Below are 13881 nucleotides of genomic sequence, written 5' to 3'. Positions count from 1 at the left end.
GCATACTTGAACAGGTGTTGATTTTTGTGGGCTGATGTTTTTTTTCCCCTTCAGTTTCTATCAGGTCCTGACTTATTTAGCCAGAAAAGCTGTGCCTTGAGCTGAAAGATCTGCTTTTATCTTATTTTATTGTTTTGCTTTGATTAAGGGCAGCACGGTGGTGCAGTGGTTAGCACTGTCTCCTCATAGCAAGAGGGTTCCAGGTTTGAATCCCGGTCTGGGCCCTTCTATGTGGAGTTTGATGTTCTCCCTGTGCCTGCGTGGGTTTTCTCCGGGTACTCCGGCTTCCTCCCAGAATACCAAAAAAAGATGTAGATTAGGTTAATTGGCTACTCTAAATTGCCCCTAGGTGTGAGTGTGAGAGTGTGTGGTTGTCTGTCGTGTGTTGTGTGTTGGCCCTGCGATTGACTGGCGACCAGTCCAGGGTGAACTCCGCCTCTCGCCCGTAGTCAGCTGGGATAGGCTCCAGCTCCCCCGCGACCCTGACGGATAAGCGGTATAGAAAATGGATGGATGGATGGATGCTTTGATTAATAAAATGCTCACAAATTCAGGGCCCAGGTGCCTGTACACACACACATATATACAGTATATATCCAACTTAATGTAGATAATTGGGAAATGATGTCCAAGAACTCCTGGAGCCGAGTGGTGTGGCAGCATCAGCTGTTGGGGGAAAAAAAAAATCAAACATGCTCATCTGTCAGTCTGTCACTTGGATTATTAAACGTGTTTGAACTGAAGGCAGCTGTTTCCCACCACAAGAGGCCGACAGAGACAATCTGTGACTTCACGTTGAGCCCATCAGCCTCCTGTGGGCCCACATCCTGTCACGACTGCAGCTGTTAGTGATGGATGGACTGAACGCTTAATATTTTAGTTCACCGGGTTACTATAGCTGCTCCTTTAAAGTTCAGAGTGAAATATTCTAATTTTAGTTCGTTACATTGTTAACAGCTTTGGCTACGAATTAACTTCAACACATAAATCAACTAATAAATTTATCATCATCAATATATAAAGTAGCTGAAATTAGCTCCATCTTCACTGGCTGTCATGCCCACACATTACACATCAGTGATGTCCAGTAGATCTTTCAAACCTCAGTCCCATTAATGATAATAACATGTCATCTCACTGGAATTTCTCTTTATTAAAAAAAATTATAGTATTGTGATTTTTAAGTCCACAGTGCCATAAAGAGTGAAAAGTCACTTGGAAACTGATGACATTTCCCAGGGTTTCAAAATCCTTTCCATCTGAGACGGAGTGGGACTCTGGTTGGTTGGTTTTATGTCCAGTTTGGTCACTCCAGGCACCTCCTTTCCCTCCTGAACCAGTCGCATGACCTCCGCAAAGGAGAGCTGCGTCGCATCTGCCTCTGCAGACGTTTCTTCTGTCTGGTTGCTACTGATGTCACAGTCTGAATGTGAAAATGTCCTCCGGTCCAGCTGTGTCATATGGGGAGAAGCAGAACTCCACTGTTTGTAGCTGGTCCGGTCTATGGGCTCCACAAACCTGCAGACAAATGAGAGGGCGGGAACAGTTACAAGGTGAGCTACTCATCAGGCTGTGAAGTTATCACGAAATGTAATCTAAACCAAGCCAGGTTTGCAAGAGTTAAGTCCCCCTCTTTTCTTCGTGTTGCTGCAGCTGACTGTATGAGCTTCACTGTGTCAGGTGACAGAGTCTGACGCTATAAAACTGCTTTTACATTCATTAGTCAAAGTGTAGATTTTCTCTGTGCTCAGTGAAAATCTGATTTTTAAGAGGCGGAGGCAACCAGCATGATTTGTGAGAATTAGAAATAATTTAGAAGTCAGTCCCGGTCCAATAGTCAGCATGATCAAGTGTGATGTGGGAAAACACTGAGACATCTTGTGTCCAGCAGTTAAGCTTGTGAGATGAAGAAACATCTGCATATTCACATATGCTGAGGTTGTTTCACAGTTCAGTCGTTGTCAGGAATAAATTATATATGATAAATATCGATATTGATCAATATGGAAAAACTGAACGTGACCATACGGGTGCAGTCACTGTAACGGCACACTTTTAAGAGTGCAACTATTATATTTCTCCAACACTTGTGGACGATATGTGAAAAAGGGGAGTTTCATTCACAGTCGACAGAGAAATAAATTGTTAACACGTCGGAAAACGAAGCTGGTCAGGTGACACATACTTGTCATAAAAGAACAATTTCAGGTCCAGCAGTTCGGTTCCGTCCCTGCTGCTACTGGCATGTAAAGTCTTCAGTCCGTCCTGAAACCGCCGATCAGCCTCGAAGTCGTAAGAGTGAAACCTGAAGAAAACAGACTCCATCTAAACTCTGGTTTGGGTTTAAATTAACCGACATCCGAACTGATCTCACAGCTAAACACAGAGTAGAGCAGCACTTCCGGACAGCTTTTATTCGGCATCAACGAACATTGTTGAAGAGGGAACAGAGCTGAGTGGAAGAGCGGAGCTGTGACTGTAGTGCCCCCTCAGGTCAGAGCGAGTACTGCAACGTATCGCAGGACTCGTGTCTGACTGTGGTGCAATGAAATTAACACTCAAGTAAGTGCCGAACTTAAATACAAATTTGAGGTATTTGTACTTTGTACTTGAGTATATAATTTGCAAACAGTGTAACTATTGTTTTACATATTGCTGTTATGTTGCTCTTTAATTTAATTTAATGATACGTATAACCAAACAAATTTGCAGTTAATTGAAATACCTGCTTCTGTGTTATTTTATTGCTTTGCACAAATGTTACAGATAAAATATAGAAATATTTTGAAAATAGTTATATTTATCTATTTTCTGCTAATTCTTTGACAAAAAAAAATTACATATTGTTTTCGTTTTTGCCAGCTTTTCACTGTGAAACTGGGTTAGGGTGAATTGGAGACGATCCACTGGGATGTAACCCACATTATCGTGTGTGTGTTGTTCCTAACAGCAGAGGAGGAACACGTGTGAAGCTGAAACGTGACACTGTGCGATTGTGTGACCAGTCGCTCTGTCCTTGACCACAGCCAGGCCAGCTGCCAGCGACAGGAGACAAGGTATCTCAGCTGATTTGGTACGAGAAAACCTGAGCTTTCAATCTCACACCAGGAATCAACATTTAACATCCAAGTGTATTATAGCAATATTACACTTTGATGTGCTGGCTGCAGTTTTCCAATGACAGTGAAATCAAGAGTCACACAGTCAGAGGAAGGGAGAGGGATCCTGCTCCTGACAGGCATGGAAATCTTATCTCATTATCTACTTAGCACTTGCTTTTTCTTTTTTTGAACATCTGACGTAACAGCCAGCAGCCCCTTCCTGAAGAGCAATCATGTTTCTGCAGCCTAAATAAAATCTGCCCATTTCAGGGTGTGGCAGTGTGAAGCAAAGACCAGAGACCACAATAACGTTTACCAGATCTTAAGCATTTATTATTCAATAAAACATGAAGTTATTCTCTACAAAATACTATATAAAGATAATATAAAATTACTTCTTAATATAAGTGCAAAATCAGGTTTAAATTGTAAATACGACTGAAGCGGCTGCGACATTGTGAGTTGTAGAAATTGGAATCAAGATTGTCTGTAAAAGGAGTTTTGCACCAAAAGAAAAAAAAGCACTGGGCTAACTAGCTATTAGCTCTCCTAAACATCCCACATACAGTCTACCAGCTCTCCCAGTTTAACCATTACATCTTAAAATTCCTCCCCTGTGGCTCTCAGCTGTCCAGAAGCATCAGTGCGGCTGCTGCTCCTCCCAACTCACTCACAGCTCTGCGAGCCTGCAGCCACGCTGGCCGGAGGCGAGTATCTGTGTCGGTGGAGTTTGCTCTGGTTTGACGTTTGTCTCTGGGTGGAGCGAGATGAGCGAGCGAAGCAGAAGGTCAGGGTGCCGCCGGAGCTGCAGTCGTAGTTTCCCTCCTGGTCAGAGAGTGAGAAGAGATAGAAACAAGAAGGGTCAATGAAACAATACTTTATTACACTGGCAAACATTTAGTGTTTATCCTACATGAAGTGTCGATTAACTTCTATTGATTTACTTAGTGATTAATCCATGTTGCCATATTAGATTTATTGAAAACTCAAAAAGAAAAGGAGAGCCCTAACAATGTGTAGTCCATTTACAGGTCTTAGGGAGTACTACAGCACATGTGGCTCCAGGGGGGAACTGTGTGAAACCTAAAAAATGTAGGCGGGTTTTGACAAGGAAGAAAAACGTATGGAATAAAACAAAAGACGGTAACCTTTGCTCTTTGGCTCCACTGCATGTGTTGTTTGTTGCACTCACCTCTGCTGTACTGGTACTCGGGCTGTGTCGGGCGCTGCGGTTCAGACTGCTCCCCTTCTCGTCTCTCTGCACGCGATTGGCCTCCTCTCTCTGCTTCATGAACCGCTGGTTGACGATCCTGGTCACGCTGTCGTTCCTGTGCAGCGGAGCGGCAGGAGGCCTCGTCGGAATGCGTTCCAGGTTCTTCAGACCGCTCTTCGTCTTCTGGCCCGACCCCGGTACCCCGGTTTTCTCCGCCCGGCCGCTCACCCTGCGAAGGAACTCTGTGACCATGCCGTAACGGTTGGCGCCTGCAGATTTGCCGGGAGACTTGGTGCTGCCCAGAGAGCTGTGGGTCTGTCCTGCGCCTGCTCTGTGACCGGTTTGTCGGGTCCATGTTAGGCCGGTGTGGCTTTGGTGATTCAGGTTCCACAGAGCTCGATCTCTAGAGGGGGATGCGGATGAGGGGGAGCTCAAACTGGTGGATGAGTGGGGAGAGGATGCACCAGATGCAGAATGTCGCCTGTACAGTTTAGGAGAGGAGGTTGAGGTTCTGGACCTCTCCACTTTGCTTGGTACCCCGTCCAGTGAGGTGGAGATGTGGTGAGAGCGAGCAGAGACCAGGGAGGAGCTCAGGACTCGGGAGGGACTGCCTCTAACGGCGACTGACCCGTGTGTCCCGTCCGTCTGCAGACCAATACTCACCATCTGTGGCCTCATGTGGGTTTGAGTACCTGAGCAGGCCACGTCCACCCACTGCCCCTGTAATCTCCCTCTCTTCTCCTGTGAATTGCCGTGAACCATGTGCCTCCAGCTGGCCGTCATTTCCTTCATGTCATCGCTCAGTTTAGCAGATGAGTCCAGACAGAGCTGGGAAAAGGAGGTCGGCGGCGTGCACCAGGGAGAGGCCGTGGTGACGGATTCTCTGTCTGCGATGGGGCTTTGCTTCAGCTGAGCCAGCTGGACTCTGCGAGCTGACGGGGGGCTGTAGTAGATGCGGAAGGCCGACTTCTCTGGAGCAGTGTGGCTTCTCTCCAAGGACATCTGCTCAAAGTCAAGATCAGGGAAGTTAAGCGGCATGATCAGATGGTCCCACGTCTTAACGGGGTCTTCCTGGTCCACCTCGGCAGCCTCCTGACTCAGATAGCACCAGTTCTTCCTCGTACAGCGGCGTGACGACAACTGTCGCCTAAGTCTTTTTCCATTTGAGCTGCACATTCTGTGAAAACAGCAGGTGACGCATGAATTATGACCCCAGTGACCTCAGGAGGAAGATGGACGAGGTGTGAACACAGAAAACACTGACCTGTCAGCATCAGAGTGTTTTTCATCCTGGAAGACACGACTGATGGCACGCTGAGCAAAACGAGAAAAAAACAAGCTAATATTAGCCAAATAATAGTTGCTGAACTTCAACATCGGCCTGTAGATCCCCTGTTTTAGTCCGGGCTATCACCAGGTCCCTCTCAGGATGAAATGTGGACGTTCTGGAGGTCCTTTAATTTTTCATAAGATCAGAATTTCAGGTTGACCAGTACTTGACCAAGTATCTCCTAAACTAATGACATTCCCGTCAACCTCAGCGGTATTTTGTGTCAAACATGCTGTCCTGCCTGACTCTGATACGCAGCGTTGGTGTTTTCGCACTGCCATTGTGAGCATGTTAGCATCCTGTTTCTAGCATTTAGCTCAAAGCATTGCAGTGCGTGTGGACAGCCTCACAGAGATGCTAACGTGGCTGAGTTAGCCACGAGTTTTAGTCTTTTTCATGTCAAACAAATTGTGCCTCTGAGGAAAAGAGGGATTACGGTCTGGTCAGCGGAGTAAGGAGGAAAAGCAACCATTAAAGAAATAAATCCGGCCCTTCAAAGTAGATCTCGAGTCACGCTGTGCAACGTGGACCGACATTTCAGAGGCGACAATCCAAATATTTATGTAAAACATTTCTTATTAGCATTAAAGATGTCTTTCTTTTTGCATCTGACCAAGCAGGTGGAGTTTAGGAGTTTGTACGAGTTTGTACTCATGCACCACGTCTGGACAATGCAGGGAATCAGACAAGTGTTTTTCATGCAGCAGATTTGAACATGCCTGCCCTGTTTGGCTGCAGCCTCTACAAGAGATTAGCCTCAATACTCTGGCATGAATCTTTTCACCATGCCCGCTGAACTGTTAGGAGGACGTGTAGCCTGGGAGACAGATCATCAGCAGGACTTCCCGCTGTATCGCACAGCCTCACACACAGCGGGGGGGACACACGCCTTAGGGCTAAACACCATCCTTACCTCAGCTGCCTTCCCCTGCTTGGCCTTGGCTGCACTTTCAAATCCAGTATGCTCATGCTGAAGCTGTGCACTGAGGTCCTGCAACAACCCCTGCAGCACAGACATGGTTTTGTCTTTACCCTGAAAAACAAAACATAACATATATTTAGAGATTCAACACAGCCTTAAATAAACAAACACAATTCCCTTTAAACTTTTACCTCTTTTCCCTCCGGCCCGGGTCCTTTAACTTGACACCATTCATGGAGGATCCACAGAATCTGCAAGGAAAGTTGCATTTTTGGGTCCCTGCAACTGTCTATGAGGTCCCCGTGAAAGGAAGATGTTTGCCTCATTTGCTTTTCTCTCTCCTTAACCTCTGTGGTGCGGAGGTCTTCTGCACACTCCTGCTTATTTAGAGCATCCACGTCGTGATCTGCATAGTCTCCAGAGAGAAAGGAGAAAGTGCAGGAATCCCAAACATGTCCGTCCTTGTGAATGGAGAGTTTGCCTAAATCTTCTCCTGTTAGAAGCATCTCCACCCTCCTGATGAAAGCCAACAGCATGGCCTGTAGAAGATCCAAAGCGTCACTCAAAGGCCCCGGCGGGAGCATCTTCTGCGCCTTATCATTCAGGTCCGCCTCAGTCGGAGAAGTGAAAGCACATGAGGGAGATGAGCAGTGGCCATTTTTTGGTGGTGTCATCAGGAACTGGATGGCTGAACTCAAAATGCAGGAATGATCTCTGAGAGCTAGAAGAGTTTCATATTCCTTTACCGTCAATCCTTTGAGACCGCGGTCCAGATTCTTGTTGTTATCGCTCTCAGGACTGTCTGAAGGGTCCCACTCTCCTCCCACAGGACCTTCTCGAGTAATATGACAAGCAGCAATCGTCCCTTCTGTCTGTGTCTGGTTGCAATGCAAAGATGTCTGGACATCACTTTTACCTTTTCCTGCTTCCTCGTTCTGTATCTGTTCGTACATTGTGCATCCTATTTTCAAACTTCCCTCCCTGTCCTTCACTGGTGTGGAAGCTGAAAGATTTTCCTCCAACACATCCCGGTGTTCTTCCTCTTCCTCTTCCCCTCTTCCTCCTCCTCCTCCTCCTCCTCCTCTTCCCATTTTCTCTCTCAGGTCGCTCATCTCCGCTCGCAGTCCACGGTTCTCCACCTCCAGTTCAACAATGCGCCGACTCAGGAGTGTGGCCTCCTCTTCCACCAGTCTCAGGTGAACCTTGACCTCTGCCTCCCTGACGTGGGCGGAGTTTTGTTTGCCTTCAAGTGATTGGGCGATGTCTATGTCGCCGTAGGCTGAGTGGTACTTGGCTAGCTCCTCGCGCATGGCCTCGCTCTCTGATACCAACTTGGTGAGCTTCTTGCACATAAGAGCTAATTCCTCTCTGGCAAAGTGGAGTTGGCACCTGAGATCGGCGCTGTCATCCTTTTGGCAAACAAACAAATGGATGATAAATAAGTATATCATTCTGCAATTTTTCACTGGTGCAGCCACATTTGAATGAGGTACAAACATATCAAACCTCGATGTGCTGGGAGAGCCTCTTCTCAGCCTTACTGGATGTCGATCGGATGCCTTTTTTCTTCATAGTACTCTGAGGAATAAAAACATGACAAAGATGTTCATAAGGTTTGAAATAAAACCTACTGAGGCTTCTCCACATGGTAGTCTGTACAGGACAACTACAGCAGCGTAGGAACATCACCAAAACTTCATATTGCAAATACAATACAATGGATACCACCCTCACAGCTGTCGGTTGCGCGTGAAGCCGCATCTGGTTTAGCACAAAGCCTGGAAGCAGTTTGCCTTGTTTTGTTTAAGGTAATGAAATTCACTTGCCAGCACCTCTAAAGGTTTTATACCTTTTTGTCATTCAAACCATCAGTTTATGGTTTTATGAGGTTATGTGACACATCATTGACACTTTTTTTCTTCTTTTTGTAAATGAGAGATAACGTGAGCTTTGCAGGGGTTGCTAGGCAACATTTTGAGAGAGCAAAGATGGGCGTTTCCCCTCGTTTACAGCCTTTATGCTGAGCTGAGCTAATTGGCTGCTGCTTCACATTTAGCAGGCAGACATGAAGGTGGTATTGATCCCTTTATCTAACTCTCGACAGGAAAGTGAATGAGCGTGTTTGGCAAAATGTCAGACCATTCCTTTATCTAATTATCATTTAAAATGTTCCTGCTGAACTAGTGCTGAAGAAGTACATAATCTAACAACTGTCCATTATGTGATTTGAGTGATTTTATTTGTAAGTCTAAGAATGAGAAGAATGTAAGCTTCTGTATGGCACCATTGTCGCGCTCCTAGACACTACACAGGATGTCACAGAGTTAATTATATTCATCTTCTACAGCCTGGAAGTGGCAGACATACAGTGGCATACAGGCTGTATAGATACTGTACACTGTGACTTCAAATGTAATAAAAAAAAATATATGCACAATGGAGATAAGCTTTTGCATTTCTTGTTATAAGAAATGCTAAACAATGTGTTGTTTTTCAAAATAAAAGTATCCCTGAATGGTTTTGTTTTAGTCCAGGCATGTGCAGCTCTATTGTGTCTCCATTCAACTTTCATGAACAAAGTCACAGACAGTCCAGTTGCAGTGCAAGTTTCTGAAATGTTCATCCTCCTTCACATCCATCTAGACTGTGTTTTGTGCTCCTAGATTAGGTAACCTAAGTGGATTTCCCTGCTGGGATCAAAGGGACTAGCAGCTGTCTCCGATGAGTAGGCCAGCCTGAGCTCATGCCAAAGCACCGAATCCTGGATTAAACTGAACACGTGTCAGTGAAGTGCACGATCGTTATCGTAGGAGCCGTCAAGGCAGGAGGAGCTGCGAGAATGAAAGGTGGACTTGAAATTCAATCACTGTCAGGGTGTGGTAGGCACCGTTTGATAAAAGCACGCGCAGGATACGTTGTAGGTCAGTGTGTCGGCGCACGACGCCCGCCGTTTTGAATGCCTATAGACGCTGATCCAGATTTAGCACAGCTTAATAGAAGCAGAGAGAGAGAAAGCGAGCGAGCGGGGGTCTATTTTTGTAATCTCTCGCCTCTCTCCCTTTTCTGCGTCCTCTCAGCTGAGGATATCAGCTGTGCCTGAAGTTCAGCCTCCAGCATACCAGGCTGCTTCACCCTGCCCAGGCACCAGGCAGCTGCTGGCCGTGCCCTCCTCTCATATCATTGATCTGCATCAGGGTCATGTGTCACCTGACATCAGGGTGACAGAGGGATGAGGGGGACAACTGGCTGGGATGGGTGCAGCTGAGGAGGAGTCCCGACCGGAGGGACGGAGGCAGCTAATGTTTCTGTCAAGGTTTAGGCTGGATGTCTCGACTGGATGTACAGTTTCATTTAAGTTCACCTCCGTTTAAAGATGTTTAAAAACTATTCTCCTCTGAGCAACAGTTTGTCTGATATGTTTGTCTCAGTCTATGTATGACGGAGGTTCCAAGGGTCAGTATCACACTTCACTGCATACCAGACCAGGGGTGTCCCCGAACTGGTCGTGATGTCACGGTTCATTACAGGGAAACCTTCCTGGTTCGGTGAATGAATCTGAAAACAGCGTCAGACTCCAAGTCAAGCAACAATAATCAAAACACATTTCTGACTGAATGTGTGTGTTCGTGTGTGTAAAATATACGACTGTGATGTCACACCTCTCTGGCTTTGTCCACCTCAGCCTGTAAGACCTGCTTGGCCACTTCCAGCTCCTGCGTCTTCTCCCGCAGAGTCTTGTTTTCCCACTCCAACTGGGAATTCTTCTTCTGCACCACCTCCAGCTCGTTGTACAGTCGAAGGGACACACTCTTTGCGACCTGTAAGCAAAGCCAACTGCAGGTTACTGCAGCTCACAGTCATGGATAAGAGCAAGACCCAAAGATTGAAAGAGACTAAATGTAAACAAATGACACATTTTGCCGTGCGTTTCGAGGTCTTTTTACAGTTATATTCTGTGTCTTTGTTGTCACCTTGTGATTGTTTTGTATCTCTTTGTGATTGTTTTCACGGTTGGCCTGTTTTGTCCCATTTTTCCCCAATCTCTTGGGGGCAGCCGTGGCCTAGAGGTTGGAGAATCGGCTTGCGATTGGAAGGTTGCCGGTTCGATTCCCCCACCAGATGGGCGGGAAAAAAATTTAAGTGTGGTGGAGTGATAATGTTCCTTGAGCAAGGCACTTTACCCCCAATTTGCTCCCCAGGGGCTTGATGCAGCCCACTGCTCCTGTGTGTTTCAATCAGTGATGGGTTAAATGCAGAGAAGTAATTTCCCAGCTTGGGATTAATAAAGTAAATTAAATTTTGTAATCTACCCAGGGCTCCAAACAGGCAAAGTGCTGTACTGCTGGATACTCACAGTCATTATTTTCTGACCCTTTTCTCTGCAGCAGTTGGTTTGGGTAAAGCTGAGAGATTTAACAAGGAAATGCTTGTGACAGGAATTTGCCATATGAGGGGGGTGAGTGGGTGAGGGGGGTGAGGCTGTTGGGAATCTTACACCACCACCACCACCACCACCCTGGCTCAAACAGGGTCTGGCTGCCACCATAGCTTCTCATTTAACAACAGAACAATCGACCTGCTGGGATTCTGATGAGGATTTCTGTGCTTTAATGTTTCCTCCTCAGCTCACCACATAATTACACCACCCGCATGACAAAAACATAAACAGGATGCATGATGAAGACATTTCAAACTAATGAAATTTTTGTGGCGCTGACAAACAGCAGGGAGTGTTTTGCAGCAGAGCGAACAGCCGTGACTCAAACTACTGTCAGCTGATTACAGACCTGCAGTGTGTATGAACAAGGCGAACACTATTCAGTGCGCTGAAATGAGATTTAACTAACAGAAAATGTTCACTTTCATGTCGGCATGTGGAACAGCAGTGACTCAGTCAAAAGCCAATTTGGGTAAAAAGAACTTTTACTGCTTGTTGGTGGTGAGTGAGTTTTATCAAGTCCACATGATGTCACAGACACAGAGAGAGGAAGGAGGAGGAGGAGGAGGAGGAGGAGGAGGAACTGACATGAAAGGAGAGAGGGGTTCAGACCTTGATATCGTGCTCCAAGCCCCTGACCAGCTCCCCGTCCACCTGTCCCGTCTGAGCCACCCGGATGCTGCGGCGCTCGGCCTTGCGGAGGCGGTAGTGCAGGATGCGACAGGTCTTGTTGGCCTGCTCCAGCTGCAGCCGCAGCTCCTGCAGCTGGTACACCTCCTCCTCCTGGAACATGTCGCGTATCTCCAGCATCTCACAGCGAAGCTCCTCCACCTCATCCTGGGACAAACGACACAAGAATACAGCTGTGTTTCCTAAATCTACGTTTGATTATATGTTGAAAAACAGATTCGTTTAGAACCCCTGGCTCCTTATTTGTGTTTACTGTATCTCAGAGGCCAGATACATCAAAATGTGCTTTTCTAATTATAGTGGGTAAATAATTACAGCTTGCAGTTAGTGTATTTTAATGCACTGAAAAACAGCTAAGACTCCAGATTTGAAAGATTGGCCAAATGAAGCATTAGACACAGGAAACACCAGGACTCATGAGTCTATGCTGAGTATATTAAAGGAAAACTTCACGGCTGAAGTCTGTTTCCAGGCAGTGGGAAGAACCGCTACACGTGTGAAAATGTTGTATAAATCCTTCTGGAAGTCTGACAAAGTACCTCAAGTGATGAAGTCGTTTGAGTCAGTATCAGTTGGGGCTGAAGATTACAGGTTTTGTCTGCCTTCTGGGGAAATGTGGTATCCAGCTTTTTTGTGGCTTAAAACGTCAGAATTTCTAAGCCTCCGTTGTTTCAATTTTGAACTTTGTTTTTGGTTTAAATCTCTCTCTCTCTCTCTCTCTTTTGTAAGTGTCTTGAAAGTAAAAACAGCCACAAAATGCTCAAGTGCCAGTGAACAGCACGGCCTTTAGTTAAGGCGAGTCTAAGGTGTCCCTGTCGCGGTGTGAGCTACATTCCTGCTAATGTATGTCGATAGTTACTCTTGACTCTTGATTGTTGTCTGGGAGCTTTTCCGTCATTTGCCCTGCAGTCGCTAATGAAGACTGACGTGAGCTTTTACTGAAAATCGGCTCTGCTGCTCAGAGCCTGAGGGCCTCTTAAAGATCTCACAAAGACGCAACGACATACAAACACATGAAAATTTATATTAAACCCATCAAGATGCCGTGCAAACTGAATTTAACCAATCAAACTGCATTTAAAACAGATGAAACTTACTTTCAGGTACTCGTTCTCTGATCGTAAATCTTCCACCTCTCTGACAAGATCATCGGTTGTGTTTCCCATCATGAGATCCATGAAGGAGCCCGAGGAGTTGAACAAACTGAGACCCCCTCCAGCAGCATCAGGCTGGAGAGCGCAGCTGTCTCTGTCTGCCTTTACGCGCGGTTTGCCATCGCCTTTCCTCTCGCTGTCCGGGCTCACGTAAGCCCCCCCGTCTATCCAGCTTAATTCGTTGTCGGAGCTTGGAGAGTCGTGCTTGTTGCCCTCCGAGGGGCAATCGGACATTTCTGAGCTGCTGTCTGAGGAGGAGAGTTTCCCGGACAGGCAGCCGGAGTCTTTGCTCAGGTCCTCTGAAGCGTTGCTGGCGTCGGACAGTTTCCTCTGCGCGCCCGGGCTCCTCTGGCCTTCAGCGTTGGCGCATGAGGACACTTTCCCCGGCCGTTTCCCCTGCAGTCCCGCAGACTTCACTTCCTTCCCAGAGTCGCACTGACCTGACTGCGAGTCTTTCGACAAGGAGCAAGTTTGGGCATCTTTTACAGACGGATCTTTCATCTTTTTCTGAACATAAAGTTGCTGGTGCGTCCTGGTTTGTTTCTGGCTCCGGAGCGCAGTGTTTGCGCTCTTGTCTCCGTCCCTGTTCATCCCGACGCTCATCCGGGGCTCCTCCAGGTGAACAGAACAGGTAGACCGTGCAGCTTTTTAGCACAAGGTGATCATAACGTTCCCTCAGATGTGGTGAAAAGCCCTGCAGCCCGCAGCTCACAGCTCACTGAACAGATGCCACTGGATGCTCTCCATCCAGAAGACTGAAACTTTGCCAAAATGCACGCAGAGAAGCGACAGTCGAGACTGACTGCAGCCTACAACTTGTTCATGATTTCCGGTCATCAGTTTCAAAATAAACTCATTTTATTGAAATTTGACTAAATTGTTTTGCAGTATACTTTTTCTAATTTTAATCTCATCAAAGTAACTATGGAATTTGCTTTCCACATTTTTAATCATTTATAAATTTGGTTGAAGATTTGTTTCCTCATTAAATTTAATTGTAGAGGAGAATTAATAGATTTAAATTGATGGTTTT

The 13881-nt window shown here is 46.4% G+C and overlaps 1 protein-coding gene across 1 annotated transcript; it reads right to left on the bottom strand.

Moving 5' to 3' along the window:
- Positions 1 to 3407: 3407 nt before the first annotated feature.
- si:ch211-197l9.2 (protein SOGA1) lies at positions 3408 to 13645 on the bottom strand. Its single transcript, XM_046397616.1, has 9 exons — positions 12792 to 13645; positions 11617 to 11841; positions 10226 to 10384; positions 8073 to 8144; positions 6758 to 7975; positions 6558 to 6677; positions 5579 to 5628; positions 4294 to 5491; positions 3408 to 3926 (listed from the first exon to the last, which is right to left on the bottom strand). Exons 1-9 carry the CDS (start codon positions 13449 to 13451, stop codon positions 3768 to 3770), a joined length of 3861 nt encoding a protein of 1286 aa, XP_046253572.1. The 5' UTR covers positions 13452 to 13645; the 3' UTR covers positions 3408 to 3767.
- Positions 13646 to 13881: the final 236 nt, after the last annotated feature.

This window comes from Scatophagus argus, chromosome 8 (genome assembly GCF_020382885.2).
Source record: "Scatophagus argus isolate fScaArg1 chromosome 8, fScaArg1.pri, whole genome shotgun sequence".
Lineage (NCBI taxonomy): Eukaryota > Metazoa > Chordata > Actinopteri > Scatophagidae > Scatophagus > Scatophagus argus.
The sequence above is the reverse complement of the archived record's forward strand: the minus strand, read 5'-3'. Positions and strand labels throughout refer to the sequence as shown.